Source organism: Patella vulgata, chromosome 2 (genome assembly GCF_932274485.2).
Source record: "Patella vulgata chromosome 2, xgPatVulg1.2, whole genome shotgun sequence".
Lineage (NCBI taxonomy): Eukaryota > Metazoa > Mollusca > Gastropoda > Patellidae > Patella > Patella vulgata.
The window spans coordinates 18,315,493-18,337,989 of NC_065880.2; the positions used below are offsets into that span (position 1 = coordinate 18,315,493).

Consider the following 22,497-nt stretch of genomic DNA (forward strand, 5'->3'; position numbering starts at 1 on the left):
GTTGTGGTATTTACTAAAAATATCTACAAAATATCTAAATATAAATAACTTTATGTGCTTGGGGTTAAAATACACAAAGATCTGTCTTATAGCTGTCATCAGCTTTTACACTTGTACATGATAATTTTAATAGAAATTTCTAGGATAATGAATCAAGGACAGATAACAGTTTGTAACAAACCTTGATTCTAATTCAAGCAGCTTTTTGGGTAATACAAACTTATATACAGTATTATACATGTAGGTTTCGGTATAGACAATAATGAAGTTTCTCTGTTTAACTAAATTTTCATACTCCTGAACTTCAATGACATTACACTGCACAACAAGAGGACAATGAAATATACTCATATCCATCTGCCTATCCTATCAATGGTCTATACAAATGAATGTCATTACCGGTAAACACAAAGTCATGAAGGCAGAAAAATGAAAATGTAAAAACTGATCTCTATTCTATTGGCAATTATAATTTACTTTTGCTCCAGACACACTTGAAACTTATTCATCTGTTACGAAATAGTTAGTGTATTTGTTTAGAAACCTTATTTAAAGCAAATATACAGTTGATTTTAAAACCTAATGAAATTACAACAGTTGTGTGAATTTAGTGTGAGGGAATTAGTTTTATGAAGTGTACATTTCTTACTTAAAGTTTGAATGAAAGTGTCAGTCAAGCGAAATAATTTACTTCTTATAACTGTGCAGACAACATGACCTCTTTCCATCACTCTTAAAACTTAAACACCATGATCGTATAACATTTACATAATACATGATGTTTACTTTCTGTCTACGATGCCATGTATACAAGCGTTCCTTTTTCAATTTTATACAGGAATTTTTTTTATCGGTTTTCTTTTTAACAAACAAAGCCTGTAGAGTATGATCTGAATTACCAGCTAAGACACATTTTTCCCAAGCAAAGCAAAAACAGACACATGTACCTCTTACTGAGTCTTACTGAGAAATGTTTCCCATATGTATCTAAACATGGTATCTTTAAATTTAATGAACTGATAAAAATTGGTAGTCATTATATCAGAAATATTCTCTTGAACAGCTGACTGGCATCAATCACATCAGAGTAGGGCTGTCTGCCATTATTAAGCTGAGCGTCTAATAGTTAACTTAATCAGTGTGTACAACAAACTATGCACTAAAGCCTGTAAAAAAAATTCCAACCAGGCTCCCAGAAAGTATCCGAAAATAGGCCAACATCTGGGGAAACAATATGGCTGCCATATCTTAAAATATAGTTTGATCAAGTTCTCTACTTTGTTTCATAATTCATTTAATATGTTAAATTTTATGCAAATTGTATTTATTTTGTCTAATATTACTCTAAACTCAAAACCACAAGCTTTGTAAACAATCTTGATCGAATAATAAACAGTAAGTTTTAAAAATTTCAAGATCAAAAGAAAATTGAGCTCTGTATAGCTTCATGAAATTATACAACTAGTTTTGTATCTGAGGTATTGAGTAACTCCTATTTCTCTTACGATGTTTTGTGGTAATGGAGGATCTTACTATCAAATTCAATATAAACAAATCTTATCCAGAGATTTAAAACTCGGCATGACAAATATTCCATAAAAGGAGTCTAAATCAAGATATTTTATCAGCATGAAGTAGGCCAGGCCTATAAATATCACAAAGATCTCACAGACAGGATAGTATCTTCCACCATATACAAAGACAAGTTAGTAATTTGTACTATTACCAAAACCATATCTAACTAATCAATGAAAATTCTATAAGTAAAGTTTAACATTTAACATTATCAAGATCGAAAACTTTTCAGAAATCTAGCCAGAAATAAAATCTATAAACAAAAATATCTTGTATTTATTAAGGTTGTTTAGTGATATCACCCTCAGTGGAAGCAGCAGTTATTACTTAGCTACTACATGTACTACTACATTTATTAAAGACATAAACCAGTGATCTTGTCTAAATAACATGCTGTTTCCAATCATAACACTAATCTATGATGAGATGCCTTCTTTTTTATCACGTAATCACCATAACTATAAATAAATAGTTTTTAAAAACAGAAAATCTTCGCTGAATAAATAATGCCTTCAAAACCCTTCTCAAACACCCGTCTGTTGTTAACCCGCCAAAGAAAGCGTTGACGTTAGTCGTAGCACAGGTAGTGAGGGGAATAAGCCGGTTGTTTTGTTGGTATTGGCTACTAAACTGTTGTAATGATTGACTTGGTTTTACTCACTTAAATTCCATGAATTAACTCACAACACTTGTCACACTAACCCCAGGCTAACATTTGGCTCACTTTACCAGCTATTTGACAAATTTTCAATCTTGGTTTATGCAACTGGGGAAAACTTGATCAAACATCTGATGTACATTTATATAAATAATATGCTATGAACATATGATCAAATTGCGTTGTTTATATCATAATAAACACCTATACAGCTGCATTAAAAGTTACGATATTGCCAATTTTCCTAAAATAAATACCAGAATATTTTTTGACAGTATTCTAGCGAATTATTTTTTGTTCTAATAATTTGGCAAAATATTTTACTATATTAATTTAATAAGTAAATAAATAACCAGCAAGATCAATTCCATCACAGGCCTATTTCATATTCTTTCTGAAATTAGGTGCCATGTGTTGTGAGATATGATATAAGGATGAAAAGCAACACTGAGACAGCTTTTGTCAGCTACCACGAAATAAAGGCAACAATCTAAGAAAGCCGGATGATGTTTATTTAAGACATCTGAAGGAGATAGGAAAAGATAACACCATCTCGGTGCAATCAATTGTCTAGATAAAGTTGAGATTACGTTCTATTGACAACACAGCCTCCAAATATGTGATCACATATTAACACCTAGAGAACATCCTGATGAAAGAATTTAATTAAAATACCCACAATTTAATCCTCTTGAGTCTCTTTAAAAATTTCTCAAAACTAAACTCTATATCAATTTTCTTTTTACATATCCAATTCAAAAGATAAATATTTGTCATTTGTTAAGTTACATTTTAAATAAAAGATATTTATAGTTGTCTTTTTTTTGTATTGTGAATGAAATAGTTATATATTCATAAGAAAGAAAAAAAACCATTTTGAATATGGATGAAATTGGTCCAGATTACCAAAATACTAACATTTTATCTGATTTCTTGAGAATTCTTAGTGTAAATATATAAACATTACACTCCATATTTAGTGAGAAAATGTGTAACTGTAGTATTTGATTATAATTTCTGTATTCAACATGGCAGATATAAGAATATCACTTACTGCTGGTACTAATAACTTTTTAACTTCTTCTGTTGCTTTCTGTAATTTTAATTCAGCACGTTTCCTTGTGTCTTCAACTGTTATTAGTACATGTAATTCTTCATTTAAATGTTCCCAATTTGCTTTACCCCGATTTTGTTCTTCCTACAATCAATGAAGTAAGAAGGCTGTTAAAGCAATGCAGAATAAACATTCTACCCTTTACAATAATATAATTGAACCATTCTTTTATTAGATCATGTTTATAAAGTGGGATCTAATTTTAAACCTTCATAAAGAATCCTGCAATATGTGCAGAGCAGATTTCGTAAAGGCAGTTGTATTAGGTCTTAAGTGTCCAAACGCTTGTGTATATTAATAACCTATGTGCACTTTATAAGCTTATCCTCTAAAGACCACTTCCATCTGACATTTTTACTTTTGAATTCTGCAGATGTTCACTCCGGATCAAGAATATCTAGACACCCAGAACTGGTGTTGAGTACTTTCAAATGCAGTCATTTCATTACAACAGCCATCACTGTATATTCATGATATTAAAGTAAAATCACATGCTTTTAGAAATATTCATGAAAAATGACAATTTGCTTTTCAATGGTCACAGGAATTGAAAATTACTTCCGCACAGCATTGGGTCTGGACAATTATACCATTTACAAATATCATGTATGTACTTTATTATATAATTTACACGGGGTTGGCAGTTAAAACAATCCAAGTAGTGCCACTTTAAACTATCTTGACGTTCCATGAAATCTTGTATCAAAGAATTTTCTCACGTTAACACACACAGTGTGAAAAAGGAAAAATCAAATCATTTCTGTTCACCATGTTTAATGAAGAGTGTAATATTTGTTAACGCTCTTTACTTTGATTTCACAGGCTTTAAGTTATTGATAATTTGTCTTTGTGAAATCATATGTCACGAACCATTCAAATAATAAAAAAACACTTCATGCAAATAAAGATCTGCAAATAATTTCAGTACATTTAAGAGGATATTTTGAGCAGACAACAAACTTAGCCAGAACAAAGCTTTGTTTCCATGACTTTCATATTTAAATAGACTGATGTCTTTCAATAATTTCAAAATCTACTAGAAACACTGCATTAGTGAGATTTGGTTATAAGACTGTACATGCAAACTCCACCTTCTTGAGACATTTATCAAAGTTCAATATTTTCAAAACATTGTAATTCAAATAATATTTTACATGCCTTATAAAGTGCTAAATAGACAAACCCTATCCATATCAAAGACTCATTAAAACCCATAATACAACATAGATCATCAAATAAATCTCTGTTGGTGTTCACTAAGAGGTACGAACAAGAATCTTCTAGTCCGTATTGAAGGGATAATCATCTCTTGGGCATTTTTATACATGCACATTAAATTGAAGAAAATGTTCAAACATATCTCTTGACAAATTCTCTAAACTTAATAAAGATTGTTTTTGTTTTAACTTTAGCTGAAAAATGTGAATCTAGTGCAACATCATGATGTTTAAACCAACTTAAAAGAAAGAGTATGTACATGTATTATCAACCTTATAACATACCTTTTTCTTATCCCTCATTGAGCCTTTACCCCGAACCATAACTTTACATCCTGTATATTGTTCTAACTCTTTAGCTGTCATACCCCGCGGACCCAATATCCGACCCACAAAATTAAACTGAAAAAAAAAAAAGAAGTTAAAATTAAGATATATTGTTAAGTTTAGTATTGATATTTATCTGTGGGGCAATCAAATTAAAATACAGATCTATATTTCGTTTCGTTTTTTTTTATATTTTAGATGGCCTACACTATATGAAGATCTGACCGGATATAGTGGAAGGTCATGTCAGGGGTCATATGAGCGGCATTTGACCCTATGATGCCAGGCATTGATTAATCAATCCGCCGTAGCAGATCGTTTCATTGGCTAATCCCTCACATTAACTAGAACGCAGGTTATACATGTATAACAACTCTTCCAGATCCTTGTGTTGTGAAGAGTGAAGACAAGTAAAATGAAATTTTGAGCTATAAAAAACAAAATGAAATAGGATCTGTGTCAGATTGTCTGTGGAGAACAGAATTTCTTTTTAAGATCAGTGATGTGATTATATAATGATATCAATATTGACACATCTACAAAACAAGAAAAACATGATCAAAATAGGCTATTTTAGTTTTGGCATTATATTATGTCCTTTAAGAACAGTAGTGCATTAATTTAGGTTTAATTCAAGTTTTTTTTATCATTTTGAAAATATTGGCTCTCAAGGTAAGAAACATTTGTGATATTTGGCACTATATATAATGTGGTTTTTAGTTTATCTTTTATGGTTTTTTTAGCCATTTTACAATGTATCAATCTTATTCACTAGTACTTTTTTGGGGTTTATATACAATTTTTCTTTTTAAATACATGTAGATATCCTGATACATGTACAAGGTTTCTGCGTATTATAAATTAAAATTGGTTGCCTAAACATGAAAATGGAATAATTTCCACAAAGAACAATTACAGAGTGGAATGTGGAAACTGTCTGACATTAAGAAACTAATTGAATTAACAGAAATGTCTGTGAAAGTTTTCTAGATAACTGTATTATATTACAACTTTTAGTCATCCACACTATTTTGGACTGTTGTGTTTTTATGGGAGAATGGATCATTATATCTCACTTAAAATTTAACTTTTTTTCTTTAGGAAAATTATGACTGGTGATTCAATTAGCAGGAATTCTAGACGCTTACGGAGCATGAACATGGTGGAACATGTAGATTGCAAATGATTAGGAATTCCCAATAGTAGTAATACATGTATGTAGATTGCTGATGATTAGGAATAATTATCTTCTTTCTTAGCAATTAATTAATGAAATTGTTTTATAAAATATTGTTGCAGTCATTCTAATCTTATATCAAAACTATATAAAAGCAAAGAGTAGCTCATTACAACATGTGTTACATGTAAATACTGATAATAGATCAGAAAAATAGATGATTAAATATACAAATGTATAGAAAATCCTGATAAAATTTAAATTATATCCAAGAAAACCATAACCACATTCTTACATGAACATGTTACATCAGATATCTTCACTCTATTTATCTGAATTATTCAGTTTCATGTTTTGATCGTCTCTGAGGCGCAAGGTGGAACATTTGGCTTTCTTTCGAATTGCTTTTACTTTTTAGGCAAATAAAGGAAATCATGTTTCCTTCCAAGACTAAGTGTACATAGCTTTTACATAATGGTTTAATATCGATTGATCTACAACAACATTTTTATTTTCTACTTATGTTAAACAATAACATCAAATTAACCAAAGTCAGATTGAGTTTTAAAGCCGAAATGAGCGAAGATTAAGTCAATTTGCTCAGATGAAATGAGTTCTGATGAAGATAATAAAATGTGGAATGGCCGTACCAAGATGGGGTATCTGGTAGCCAGTCAGACATCAGATACCATCTTAATGAGCGTAGGAAAATAGGAGAAGGAAGTATATAGGAAGTCGTGTTGAACTAAGAATTCAACCAGACATAGTTTGTTAATGGCAGGAAAATGAGAGTTTACTTTACAAGAAAAATTCTACACACACATGTGAGAGAAAGAGCTGAAGGTTTGAAGCAGATGTGTACAACTATCCGACTACACCAAAAAGTAAACATTCATCAGCATGGTCAACGCTTCCCCTCTCATTTACTATTAACTTAACAACAATCAGTGGCCAAGCTTCTTTTGTATTTCTTAGGATTATGTTCATTGTCACTTAATCTTTCTGACTGCTAAAGTTACTTTAGATTAGTCATAATCTTCTACGGAGAAGGCATGTCAAAAGTTGACCAATGGAATGTAACTCTTCATGAGTCTTCTGATGAATGGTGTGACTCAAGAAAATTATAACTTAGTTGAGCAGCTTAGTATTTTCAATTAAAATTTTTCACACCATAATATCTCCCCAGAAATAGAAAAAAAACTCAATTCCTTCAATGAGATTTCACCAAGCGTAAAAATTTAATATTTAAATGGAATTAAAGTAATTAACCTTCCGAGAACATTGGCAAAAATTATGACAGGTTTTTTGTAGTAAAACAGTTGGCTGAATTGACAAATTTCTCTCAGGTGTTAAATACTAAAAGCCAACAACTACATGTAGTAGCTGGTCAATAATATATCACCAACAAGTGAGAACAAAGAAATTGTTCTTACTGGAGAAGAAGCTACATTTATGTATTTCAACACTTAGCATACATCATGTTAAGTCTTATAATATCCCTGTCAGTTGTACGGTTGTGTGTTTTAAGATCAATAAACTAAAGGTGTGAAATATTTAACCGCTTCACTCTACCACTTCAAAAGATTTTCAAAAAATAACTATCTTGAAATTTGGGGTCTTGGATCATCAGCTGAAGTTAATGGCCTGTTTTTGTAATACACGTTTATTGCACATAACATTTTTCGCCTGTTCTTCAGACAGTTTTTACCAAAGAATGTTGAGCGAATCAGCTACTTTACTGCTATCTATATCCATTCATTAAACCCACTGCATTCCACACGTTGAAATGTTTTAAAACTTCTTCAAGATTACTTACCTCTGGATGTTCTTTTGCAGGAACATATATTTTTTCTGATAATGTCACAACTGCTCCTTCATTTGTGGGTAATTCTAATGGTTCTCTGTTGGATTTGTGATGAAAGAGGGAGATTCTTACTTTATTAATTTCTGAAAAACATATAGAAATAACATTTAGTAACCAATAAACAGCCAAAATCATCCCTGGCATTTTGTAAACACCCAAAGTGACCCAACACTCATTTACTATATATATACATGTTTTACTATACACTGATACATCTTGATGACATTTTGTCATTTTAAACAAATTCTTTGAGGGCAATAGCCTTGGTACACATGTACATTTTGTCATAGCTAAAGGCAAACACTTATCCTCGGCTCCAGACAGTCTTTCACACCTTCTCTTTTGTATTAACAGTCAACAAAATTTAACTGTTGGAAAACTTGGAATCCTTGCTTTAAAACTGATATAGGATTTTTGGTTTTCAGCATAATATTGAAATAGTAGGCTGCCTCCATCCAACAGTGGTACATATATTCCCAATCCCATGGTCTAGGTTTTGACCAAACCAATTCCAGAAGCTGTTAGGCAGTGTTGCCAATCATATACATTACATACATTTAGTGAAAACAAATCTTTGATAGACATGATAGCTGGCTCTAATTGTACACACAATATGTCTTCAATTATGCCAATTGGCGAAAGAAACCTCTAAAGTTAATAAAATTGGTTGGCACTAGTTTACAGAATGAAGGAGAAAAAAATCACATCTAATTTCCCCTATACAGCCCACAAGTAATTCCCCAGAGACATAGATAAATGTATTTGACAACCCACTGCATACAAATGTATTTGAAAAATAAAGATGGAAGTTAAAGGTACATGTAGGCCTACCACAAAGAGTTAAATTCTGATTTTACGCTGTGTACTTGTAGTTAAATACATAGAAGGCAATAAAAGATGTTTTAATTTGACTCCATTAAAAGCTAAAAATATTATTGATTATTTTAATGGAATATGCTCCTCTTAGAAACCAGAAAACTGCTTAATTAACTCTGTGTTGAAATTATGTGAGATTGATTTTCCACAAGATCATAATTAAAGTACATGTACTGTAGGTGTGTAACTGTAACAACTAAATAATGGACATGGGTCTACTTATATATCCTCAAGATATTGTACATATTTAAAACAGGATTATAAATTAGCAATGATGATAAAATTTTTAATAGTCGGTTAAGTTGATTAAATCTTTATCATTCTACAATGTTAGTTACATGTGCTGCAACTGTCAATTTAACCACCAGATGTGCATTTATAGAAAAACTTTATATGCATCTGTCGCACTCGCATCTGATGGTGTGCATTGTAAACAGACAACAAATTTACATGTAAACATCACAGGCGTCAAAAACAAACAAAACCAATCTATTCCGGAGAGTGCTTAAAGATCTTTAGTCTGGCTCGGTCACAAATTGATCCCCCCATCATTATTCAACTGTCGAAGATTGGCACTACATCATGCATTCATTGAAATTGGCATGTAAAATGTACAGAATTAAACAGAAATTGGTGTGGGAATTTGAAAGCTTATAAATATTCATGCATGTTTAAATTAGCAGTCCTAGGTGTAGGTGAGGTCTCCAATGACCTGTAATGGAATTCAGGGGAAAGCCAATAACAACAATAGAAACCAATCATTTCCAATCATTGCACTGAAAACCAACAAAAGGGGATTGTTTTATGCAATCAAATATAGATGAAAATCTCAGAACTGGGAAAACCCCTTTACACTATATCATAGAATACTCTCTGTCTTGGATTCCATCAATTTCAATAGAATTGATATATGACTAACAAATCATAAAATCAGTCTATTTAAATTCAGAGTGTGATATTACATGTATTTGTATTGATCTTGGCTGACTTATCAGTTCTCACAATGTAAATTCATGTATGCTAATAGTGTATTGTAGTTGTGTGCCAAGTTTAATTCTGAACCCAATTCATCACACAAACTATAATGGGGGTTTCTTTTTAAAACCATTACTGAACTAACAGATAGAACACACCTACATGTAGGTTTCTAATAGGGTTGACACATGGCTTGCTAATATCCTTGTTTTGTCATGCTTTCCTTATTTTCAATCAGAAATTCACAATCACCAAACTCCTGTCTTACAGAGCCCAGGTTCATTCAGAATTATGTTTGCAAATATAACAACAACGTTCTGTTGACAAGACAATTATGCACGAATGAGTATATCCAAGCCTAAATTTCACTGTGTCAAGACCAGAATTTGTTAGACTGACATCCTTCTTGTCAGGACGGATTAGAAGAAAAACTCCCTTTGGGTCAATCAACAAGAGTTGTCAATCCAGAATAATACCATTTACAAAGAAACATTCTGACATCTGTAAGATGGAATGGATGATAGACAATCCTGAATAAAACATGAATGTCTATGATGTATAGTTACATATTTTTGTAACCTGCTGAAGTTTTCATGCAAATGCATGTCTCTTAATGTAGCATGTTACCAGATGATAAGTTAGTCTAATTAAAACTGTACCAAAATTTTGATCTGTTTTGTTTCGATTGTTTAATCCATTTGTAATGTTTTTCTTTCTAAGGTGTGTTAAACATTTTGCAGATTGTGAGTTTTTTGACCAATCAAAACCAGAGATACAGATGTTTGTGAAATTATTATGAAATGCTTTATCCAGATGTTTGATCGAGTGTCTAACTGAGGTCAAAGGATTTCCATAGATTGTGCTTTTCGTTAATGGATTGACCAATCATATAAACTGTACATAAATAATGTGCAGATATAATTAGACTAACTGAACATGTTACCTATCAATCATCACAAACTTTTTCATAAATTTAATTCCCATGAAATATCTGCAGATCTCCATTACATGTACATGAAGGCCTACAATCGTATAGATGTTTTTCTATAACCAGCAAAGAAGATAAAATTAAAGGATGTGTATGCAGCCATGCATGTTTAGATAAGATACAGGATCTAGTATGGAGAACTAAGTTGAAGAGAATACTGCTGCCTGTGCTAGTAGGATAAGGACAGCAACAGACAGAGATTTGCTACTTATGTAAAATATTTCGCATACTAAATACGTATGTATAAAGACTGCATTGTGTATACTGTAAAATTATGTCAACTGGATTATAATACACATGTAAAAAAAAAAGGGTCTTGAATTACTGTACTATACAGTGGATTAAAGAACAATACACTCTATATTTAATTTTTGTACATTGTATGTGAAAATTAACATTACAGTTATTCATACAATATAATGTACTCTACATGTACATATGTATGAAAATAAATACACATTCATGGATTTACAGTTTTTCCATGTAAATATGTATACTTTTTAAAATATATAATGACATTTTTATATTATTGAACTGACCTACATGTACATTGTAGATGTATCAATAATAAGAATTGTGTATGTAGGTTTATGCACTAGAAGTAAAACCATAACCTTTACAGTTATTAAACTTGTTGCATGCTTTCTGATCACACTGTTTCAGTGAGGTGATTTGGAACATACATTGTAGTACATGGTGAACAATATACATGTAGTAAAGATTATAATTTTTTTTCAAAATTCTGCATAACAATTTTATGATAATGTATGTCACAATTGCTCAAATTCAAATAATTTATAAATAACGCATTCATTTCACCACACTAGTAACGAACACTTATTTAATTATGTGTGTAGTACTCCCTCCCCTTGATTATCAGTTCATGTATGCACCCCTGCTCCCCCCCCCCACCCAAAAAAAAAAAAAAAGAAGATTGAATAAATTATTGGGATCAATGTTCTCAAAACAAAATGGTTGAGGGGTACACATAACTTATTGCTAAATACATGTATTATCGTATGGTACAATAAAAATAGTTGACTCAGTACAGTACAGAAAGATTGGTGGCTACAAATTATGGAATTTAAAGGAGCTAAATCACTATAATTTTGGGACCTAGAAATTGACCCAAATGGGTCGCAACACATATAATAATGTAATCTGTTTGTATATAAACTGATTTACATTCAATTGTTTTCGTTTTGACTCTAATTTCAAATCAGTTATGTCCAGCGAAATACGGCATGAGTCTCAACCGAATAACAATTTCCAGCGTCTGGTTATTCCAGTCTATTGCGCATACTCTCCAGGCATCACCGTTTGACATGAGGAGTGGAATATGTCTAGCCTCGTTCTTTCTGGTCACTTGTTACAAATGACGCTGAAACGCACTATGGTACAGTGTACCAATGGTAAAATGTTTATTTTGTCTTAAATATTGGATATCAGAAGCCTACCTTTTCCCGGTAAGATCACAACATCAACGTTGATTTGAATTGTCTGACAAATAATTTGTGTTTTCAACGTGTAAGACTTTGGATGATATTGAGTTAGAGACTTAGCTACTTTAATCTTAATCACAAATATTAATATATGTACTTTAAAGGCTCAATACCACTCTTGTTGTAACTGAATAATATGTCCCAATCTTTATTCTGGTCAACAAATTGTACTATTTTACAATATTCCAATTAATTGATGATACAAATTTCATCTTAACACACCTTATTTAAAAATTTTGAAAAATTCAATATAATGGTTTGAAACGTCTAACGTATACCTTTTCAAATGAAACTTCGATTTAAAAATATTTTCGAACCCTCTGGACAAGTAAAATAGGATGTAATGGATAATTTACACAACAGGTAGTACACTTAAACATCTAGTACTTAGATAGAGATATTATTTATTTTCTGGAGCTTTCAAGCCAGCAAGAGTGTTATTGTCCCTTTAATAATCTTCAAAAAAATATTAAAAAAAATCTTTTAAAAATATTACCTCAGATATCCACTCATCATAATCCATGTTGTAACATCCATTGTCAATGAGATTTGAATTCTCAATAGATAATTAATAAGTCAACTTTAATACCCAGCTCTACTATGCAATTATATTTTTGTAAGTAATGATTATGGCAATTATACAATAAAAGGTGTCATTCTAAAAATATTAATAAATGTATTAAAGAAAACGCTAAACTTGAATAAGGTTACCATTATTAATCAGATCTAGAATTTAATTATGTATTCTTAATTAAAACAAAATTAAGAAAAAAGGTTGGGGCACAAGCACAATGTATTAGTAAACATTTACATAATGATAAATTTTAAATTATCGGTAGTTCATACACCATTACTGATATCAAACATCTATATTGGCATTTAAAAAGATTAAACTATGTATTAAAGCGGTTATCTATTGGCAATAAGAATAAGGTGTGAAGGGGGTTTACAGCCTTTTGATACAGAAGGCTCACATTAAAGATTTGTGTGTCAATACTACACAATTGGATTAACACATAAACAAGAATGGAATCTATCAGTTAATATGTGAAAATAAACATACTTGTATGGATATACTACTTCTGAATTTTATTAACATGCTACGTTTCAATACACATACACAGTTTCAATACACATACAGGTATCTTATCAAAAAAATTCAGAAGTGGTATATCCATACAAGTGTGTTTATTTTTAGTGAAATCTATTTCTATATGTCTTATAAGGATTAAGTTAATATGTGATTTAGCAATATTGGAATTAATCCCATTATCATTATTAGGTTTCACTCACACTGGATGTCAAATAATTGGCAAGGTTTATGATAAACAAACAATAAGTTTATTTTGGTATAGTAGGCCTATTGTTTGTTTTATTTCATATGTTTTACTTTTTGTGTATGTCACAAACATACAGATTTTATTGTATAATATTATACGTGTACTTCTGTAGTGGACTATCATTCATTATTCATAAATAACCCAATACACGGAAGTAAGGGAATTCATGTTTGTGTTAGGTTTGCCTACATCCGAGGTTACTTTAGTACTTATCAGAGTTAAAACAAGACCTAAATGTGCGTGAGCCGATATCCCCAGTAATATTTTATCTTTTTCTAAAGGCTTTTGCGTCTTTAAAGGCTGTCGACAGTAGCTGTCATTCGTGGCCTCGCATGCGTAAACGCCTGAAGGCATTGAGATAGAAACAAGATCTAGACGAGCAACTTGCGTGTCCCTTTTGACTAACAAATGAGCTCAGCTATGATGGGTATAAGTTTTCAAAATGGCTGCCAAAACTTTGCTCGGCTGTGTGTTGGAATGCGATGCGTCTGTGCGTAAAAATAGAATTTACACTTTGTTATTCCAAGAGTCTTCTTTAAATTATCGACTATTCAATCGCCGAGGGTTAAACAAATACAATGGTGATATTGAAATAACCAAAAACATTTGTTAAATAACTTTTACGAACGATCAAACGTCAACAATAAAACTTTCATCGCCGGCTTCCACTTTCGACAGCCCTAATTATAAATAGAACCGACTTGATTATGACTGTCTCTCGCGATATATTATCTTTTTCACAGCAGCGAGATTACTATCACAATTCCAAGCTGCATCCGAATTTTTGTTTATCATCCGATTTGCAAACTTTTGAAAAGAAACTTACCTTCGTCTAAAAGCTTTTCCACATGAACGAATACGTTTGGAAGAGCTTGTATTTGTTTTTTATCTTTAAGTAACTGGGCTAAGTACTCTGGCGTACTACGATCATCTTTGTTAGTTTCAGTCCCCATGTTAACAAGCTTTGAATTCTGTAGCAAACTACCTGAGTTAAGAAAGGTTAGAATCCAAACTACAAACCAAGACTTGCTATTATTAGTGTTACCCTCTTTCCATCAAAATTTGTTTATGAACACGTGTGAGGATGTGCGCATGCGTCTTTTTGGACGACTACATTGTTTGAAGGGAAGGGGCGTGATGTTTGGCGTATCAAGTATAAACATGAAGTTGAGTTTGCAATCATGGGACAGTAAACAACCAGAACACTAATTAGTTGTATACGTAAATCAGTAAAATCGAGTTAATCCTATTATCCCCGACACGTAACAATAGATTTAACGAGGAGCTGGTATCGGGATTAACAGGCTTCGACCCCCAACTTGCAAGTCGGCCTTCTTGTCGTAAATCTTTATGACGGCAAAGTTTGACAGGAGAAGTTGACAAATGGGCTGAAGATGCGCGCATGAATTGCCTGGCTAGCCTTGCATTAAGTTTCAGTTTATGTTTATGTATACCCTCTTCGATTGGCCGAGAATAGATTTACTTCTACACTACTGCAAATTCTTCCATGTACTTATCAAAGTTGTTCATATCGTGCTAGCGCCTGCAACAAAGAATATTTTAAATGGAATCTGACTGTGTTAATCATCGGTTGCGGGTTGGGGCGAAAAATAAAAAAAGAGAGAAAAATGATTTTCATCTTTAGAGGAACTGGCGACATAAAATATATTTTTAATTTATAACACTACACTACTTAGCGCTCGCTTCTTTTTTCCTCCTTGAGAAAAATACAGATTACACGGTATAGTTTTATTGAATTGCTCTTTAGACCCCAAATGTCATACTGAATTGTTCCACTCGAATGTCTGGTATACCAATCAAATCCACCCAGTATCGCCATTAATCCGAATAAAGGAATAATGTGTTAACAAATTTATCATCAATAGAATAAATGAAAGTTTGAACATCAAGCTCACTGCACACAAGTAGGCAATCGTTTACACACTAAGTGAACGTTTGGGAACCATATCGAGCTTATGCAGCTATGCAAAAGGAGGTTGTTCTTTAATGCGTTAGTCTTAATCTGCGATATCATCCCGGTAGAAGCGGACGTTAAACCCCACGACCCAACGCAATTGTTAGTGTTATCAGGATCAGATTCCATCAAATAGTTATCGGGGTCAAATTCTGAATTTTATTAGACGAGACACCAATACCATTCATAACCTTGGTAGTCGAGTGGTTATAAGGAGTGGATTCTCTGCTAGAATACCCCTATAAGAAGAACCGTGTGAATTGTTCACTTTCCGCCGCTTGGTTGACAAGGAATATGTGCCCTGTTATTGGATAGAATGAAAAATCCAGGTGTTCCTGCATACATTTGAAAGCATGTACAAGAGACGGTACACCGAAGCAACATAACTCAAAATTATTCTTGTTTACCTTTATGCTAGGCATTTAGTAATTGAACACATTACCACAAAGTACAGTTTTATCAATACACAATAACTGGATTTATTAATATGCAATGTTTCGACGATAGGCTAAATGATATTTAGACGAGATCAGTCGCTTCGATACGTTGCATTAATAAATCCAGTAATTGTGTATCAATAAAAACTGTACCCTGTGTTGCAATAGTCTCTATTGGCCGAGCCGTTAAACATATTCTATTCTTCTAGGATTGTCTTCTAAAGAGAATAAAAAAAATTCTTCTACTTAAAATAGGCTATTTCTTTGTAATAACACAGTTAACCGGGTGACCTAGAATAACCCTGACAAACGTAAATAAACATTTTAAATAGTTTCATGCAGGCTCTGTAAGCTCATTGGCTTTTTAGAAATCAATATTTCTACTAATAACGGGCACCTGTTAAGCTGACGTCACTGTATTGAAGACGTCATGATCTTATTGACGTCATTTCACACTTCCCAAAAAGAGTTTCCAGAATAGACAAAAAAAAAAAAAAGGAATACCATATTTTTATTCAGGTTCACTGTAAAAAAGATTTTCTTAGAACGGATTTTGAATAACCCTCTAAATCTGTAATGCTGTGTTCATAAAATACTCGAGTTCTGAGGCGTGTAGATGTCTAGTTTGTTTTTTGTTGTTTTTTTTTTTTTTTTTTTTTTTGTTGTTGTTGAAGTTGCTAAACCTCTTTGATTTAAGTCAAAATAAAGGATTGAATTGGGTTGATCCGATGTTGAATAGTGATGTGGCAAGCTCAATACGAAAGAATTTATTTTTACAAAAATGAAGTGGGTGTTGGCATCAATACTAGCTTTATCTATAGACGAAGACGGATTTACCATCCAACAAAACAAATCAACACGTGGAATCGAACGAAATCGACAATTTGTTTTAGATGCATAACAAATAGATGCAGGATGGATAATTCTGTCAAATCGTTAAGAGAATGTTTGTATGCGGATGGTGATATAATTTTGGTTATGAATAACAGTAGCGTGGGGTTTAAATTAAATCTGTAGGATATAAATGTGGATATTTAACACTAAATAGGCGACCTTCTAAACCAAGTACTCCAAAATTCAAACACCATCGCTAAACATTTCCAAAATACAGCGAAAGTTTTTATCTGGATTCTATGAACTCGGTGTTCGCGCAGTTTACATTCTCTCGTTCTGGAGAAATATGCAGATTTCCAACATGATTGCGTGACAACCTATATAACGATCGCCTTAACATGATTTAGGAAGAAAAATTTAGAAGTACCAAAAACATGTCTGTTATTATCATGTTTTTGGAGGCTTAACTATCGCTAAAACAGTATGATTATTTTGGTCTAAACGGTGCGCTTTAGATCGCAAGGTCTGTCATTGAGTCAAGTGGCGTGGTTTCGATCCAACACTTGTTTGTAAGTAGGGGGTTTCTCCTAGATTCCCACCGCTGTTAAAAGACCCCGATATGTTACCCCCCCCCCCCCTCTCTCTCTGTTCATATTATGCGTGTTCGGTAGGAAAAAAAAGAAACCTATACATTCCCACCCCACGCCACAAATATTCCATCTAATACGCCACTGAGAACAGGTGATAACGTCATTATATACACTCTGAGGCGGATCAAGGCTCTGATGGACCCTTTGCGAAACTGGTTTGCCGTAGTAAAACTAAGACCGTTGTATATCCGAGGATAATGACGGAATAATGTCAAGCACTACAACTTAGTCAAACATTACCATGTCAGTCGGCCAGTGACAATCAATTGATGCTCAGAGGAGCACAGCAACAACCAATTGCTGGATAAAATGAAAACAAACTTAATTTCCAAGCTGTCATCATCACTTTCAGAAATCACTCTCTCCTGGTCGGTCGGCGACTCATCACTCTCGATGATATCATTCGTGTTTTCATCGACTGAGCAGAGACCCTGTTCCTGGTCATCGAAAAAAATCGTGATTTTGGGCTTAGATTTGGCCGCTTTTTTCAGCATTTCAGCTTCAAGTTTTTTCTGTTCTCTTTTCTCCCATCCACAACTTTGCTCTTAGGCCATATCAACGGCGAACCCACCTACGTTGAAATGACCCGGCCTTCACGTAATGAAGGAAATACAAATTTCAAGAGAAAATCGCAACAACTTGTTTCTAAATGACAGCGAAAGCGGATACCAGGCTAATGCAAGGCGAGCGATTGACCAGTCTCCCAGTTGGAGTGATCGATCACACTAAAGCTCATCTCGAGCTCTATGGTGTCAAAGACTGTGTGGGCCTTCTTCCCTGATAGTGAACGACTGATACAACCGAGTGAGGTTCGTCGGAAGCGTAGTCCAGTGAATTAAATAATGTAAAACATCAAATTTAAAAAGGTCGTCAAAAATTCTATGGGCCCTATTGTTTCTTGGGCTCTAGACAGCTGCCTACACTGCCTATGGTGTAATCCGCCTCTGATTACACTGATAAGATTCTCTGACAGTACGCGTGTATTGCTTATTTGACTTGGCAAAACGTATGCGAAGTTGGTGTATCAATATAACGTCATATATATATTTCATTTCGCCAACATAAATTTTACATATATATATATTTGTTTTTAATAAAATAAATCTCACTACTTAAATCATGAAATACATTTTCACAAGGCGTTACTTCATCTATGTTACATTACTTTACCGAGAACCATTTCCGCACCGAAGTGACCGGAAACTAAATCTATAGACAATGGAAGGGGAGTGGCGGGTGGCTGCAGAGTTGGGAATGCTTAGCATGCCTCTCGATTGAAACCCCCACCCCTCCTCTGTATACGTCCTTGAGCTATGGAATGGAAATCGATTCTTTTCATACTACATACTACAAAGTAACAAAACGTATATTTATTTTAATAGATATCAAAGAATTTCGATGTCAACAGCATTTTGAATACTTTTGACACCCAGTACCGGTGAACGGTGATAACAATTTATTTGAAACCAAACTGAAGTGGAGGAAAAAGTTGCGGGAGATAGTGATCTAACAATCAGAATAACTTCAGATAAACTACCACAACGTTTGGCGTGTACACAGACTATGGGAGATTGATATTTCTTTTATCTAAAATAAAATTATTCTATAAATACCAAATGATCTGATAGCGGAAAACATTATCGTTATTCAGAATAGTGAAGAAATTCCTATACCCGATATTCCTATGACACACATTTTCCTGTGACAACATTAAACGATAAAGATTTCATCGATGTGTTATTCCTGATTTCTGCTTTTAAAAGAGGTTTCCACATTGTAATATCGATCTTAAACTAATAAGCTCAATAACAGAGAAGACTTCATATAAGTCTGATTGACAAATTCCCTAGATTAGTTTCTGCTTTCTATTATAATTAGCAAAATATTCTTCTATCCATAATCTCCCGTTTGTAAATGACATTTATACAGAAGACTTTATATTAAGTAGGTTTATAATTGGAAGAAAATCATTTCATTACTGGCAAAATATCAATAACAAAATAATTGCGAAGTCTTTCGCGACCCCCCCCCCCCCCCCCAACTAATTAAAGGGGGGTCTTTAAAACTTTTGAAAATAAATTTCAGAAGAAAGCATTAAGTGATAACAAGGCAGAAAAATACAAAAATTACTCGAGAACTGCATCCAAACTGAAAACAATAGTCTGAAACATAACTGTTTGAAAGGCTTGATTCTTGGTTGTTCAAGAATTTTTAAAAGAAACATTATAGATTTCGATAAAGAGTGTCCTTGCTATAATAGTTCTAAAATAGATAATGAGAAATTAATATATTGAAAATTGCTGTCAAACTACTTTTTCGGTGTGCAATTTTGAAGGCTTGACAATAGAAATGAAATGAAATAGGGTTTAATTTCCCAATTTTCTGCACCAATTGGGCTAATGTAGACCGGCAAAAGCCATGCAGTTCGGTATGAGGATAATTTTACCTCAGTTATATCGAATTCAAATTGTTTTTGTTTTTCGTCCCATACAAACGACTTGACAGCTGTCCGTGTATAGCTCTCCGTCCTTCACCACTGAAAAGGGAAAGCCTACATCGGGAGCGAACCCGAGACCTCTAAACTAGTGACCCAGTGTCTTACTCACGGAGCCTCAGCTGCTCCCGGCTGCGAATAGCCTCGGTTGTCAAGTACCATTACTACGATAATAAACAAAGTCTCGATTATCCATTTTTAAATTTAATGGCGAATGTGTTTTAATCGATTCAAAATCACTTTCATTCGATGGTCTAGAGTGTGGATTATTGCCTTGTCATGTTAATAAATCTAGCTCTTATATAATGCACCTTTAACAAACCGTTATGTCTTTAATGTCTTTAATGTCAATGCTTTCGTTTTTGTCCTTGCAATATGGTCTAATTATAATTATTGCACAGTCGTTTGGACGGGACGCAAAACCATGGTCCCGTGTACATGTTTGTGTACACAAAAAGTAACCTATGACAGTTGGAATTCGAAATAAAAGTAGGTCGTAGCAGACTGCATGGCTAATTCTCGTCTTCATTATAGCTCAGTCGGTGCAGAAAAGTAGGACGTTAAACCACATTTCATTTCACAATTTCATTTCCCCCTGTGCAACTATCTAGAATACTAAATTAGAATTCATTAAGCGCTAAACACTTTTTATGCGCCAAAAATGTTTTTGGAATTTTCTTTGTGGTCGTAATCTACACTATCTATGACACTGATCATGAAGAATGTCATTCTATGCAAAAATAAAGTGTCATAATATACCGTAACATTTAATGACAATGGAAACCTAATATATTTTTCAGTGGGAATCGGTCATGCGTGTAGGTCAAAAAGGGGTAAGATGACTATACTATTTTAATACACTAACACAGATTTTATGTTTTAAATCCTGTATTAAAGATGTATTTTATCGACAATCTAAAATGTATACCTCGGAAAATATACTTTTGGGAAAAACATAAAGCATATTTTACAATTTGTAAATCTTAACGTGGCAGCCATTGTGTAATTTAGGTGTACGAAGATGTATCGATGATCGTTAGTGTTCCCATGCAATGTGCGACAACAACATTCATCCAAACTGAAACAGCAATGACTGAAACAGTTGAGGCAGGGGCGTGCTGGCAGGGAGTTTAGGAGGACGGTGTCCTCCCAGGCCCCCATTAAACAATAAGTCCACCCGTATAAGCGGGCCCCCCTGAGAGCTCTAATTTTCACGCGGAATCCCCTAAAAAAATTGAGAGTGCGCACGCGAAAAATCATACATACACAACGATTAGTAAAATATATTATGCTGACGTGCAAATGTCTGTCACCTTAAGGTGAAATGGTCTTTGATACATGTGTTCATGCCTCGATATGTGTAAGATGCAATTTATTATTTGGATAGAAATACATTGTATTAGCATTATATTAAGCAGACCTGTCATGGGTGTCTTGTGTAGTACAGTAGTATGTCTTATAGTCAAAATAGCAGCATAAATTTGGAAAATATGATACCTAGATTTCTCCCAGAAGTGCTTGCAAAACGCGTTCCCCGTTGTCATAGATGGCTGAATGGTTAGCACGTGCTCGCTGTACCATAAAGTCTGTCATTGAGTCACCTGGCGGGGTTTCGATTCCCCGGTTGTACCTGACAAGAAGTAGTGTCGCCTGTCCAACTTCGTGGGGTTTTTTCCGGGACCTCCGGTTTCCTTCTACTGCAAGCGAATTTTTGAAATAAAATTAAACCATATGTTAGTCCCGAAATGACCTGGTTTGTGTCGAGTGGGCGTTACCCCCCCCTCTCTCTCTCTCTCTCTCTCTCTCTGAAACAGTTGTTGACGCTCTGTAATGATGAACTTCAATGTATAACTTGCTTAAATGTAATTTGCCTGTTCATTAGAATAGCCTTCCAGATACAAAAAGTTTTATGGCTCGAATAAGTAAACGAATTATGCTTGTGTACTTAATGTATACTTAAATCTTGCAATCGTTTCCCAGGCTAATGGACAAGATGGCGTATCGTCAAAGAATAGCGTTGCTGTTTTTTTTTTTATTACATGTACAGCAAAAGTGTATTACATATGTTAACTCCTCATCTGAAAAGATATACTAGAAAGGATAGGCACACTCCATAATATTTCTGTGATCAGCGTCATTATTTGAGTTATATTCTTTCATTTTATGTATAGCTGCGAGGAACAAGGTGGTCGATACAAGTGAGGCGGTTTATATCCTACGCTTGTACGTAACATGGGCTCGGTTCGCCTGTGTAGCCTCTTGGGTTTTCTCATTTTTTACATTGCTAAATTTCCGTGAAGAGATTATTTGACACATATTGTAATATCAAGTGTTTAAATCACAATATACTGTTAACTGCATATTTTTAAATAAGTAAAGAGGCGTCATAATTATCAATCGGTGTCGGTGCTCTCATTTGAACCCACAAGAAAATAGCTCCTATTTAATATCGCACAAAATAAATCGGCTGGGGTTTCTTGTTGGTAGCCTTTGC

General features: G+C 33.5%; 1 protein-coding gene across 2 annotated transcripts in view; it reads right to left on the bottom strand.

Annotated features, from left to right (window-relative positions):
- Nucleotides 1-14,678, bottom strand: part of LOC126811819 (KH domain-containing RNA-binding protein qki.S) — a 31,252-nt gene extending 16,574 nt beyond the window's left edge. For both annotated transcript variants that reach the window (XM_050537745.2, XM_050537746.2), the window contains exons 1-4: nt 14,440-14,678; nt 7,885-8,015; nt 4,850-4,966; nt 3,288-3,431 (exon numbers count right to left, since the gene is read on the bottom strand). In XM_050537745.2, coding sequence (XP_050393702.1) covers nt 3,288-3,431; nt 4,850-4,966; nt 7,885-8,015; nt 14,440-14,566 — 519 coding nt within the window. In that variant the 5' untranslated portion in view covers nt 14,567-14,678. The remainder of the gene's footprint in view (nt 1-3,287; nt 3,432-4,849; nt 4,967-7,884; nt 8,016-14,439) is intronic.
- Between the last annotated feature and the right edge of the window lie 7,819 nt (nt 14,679-22,497).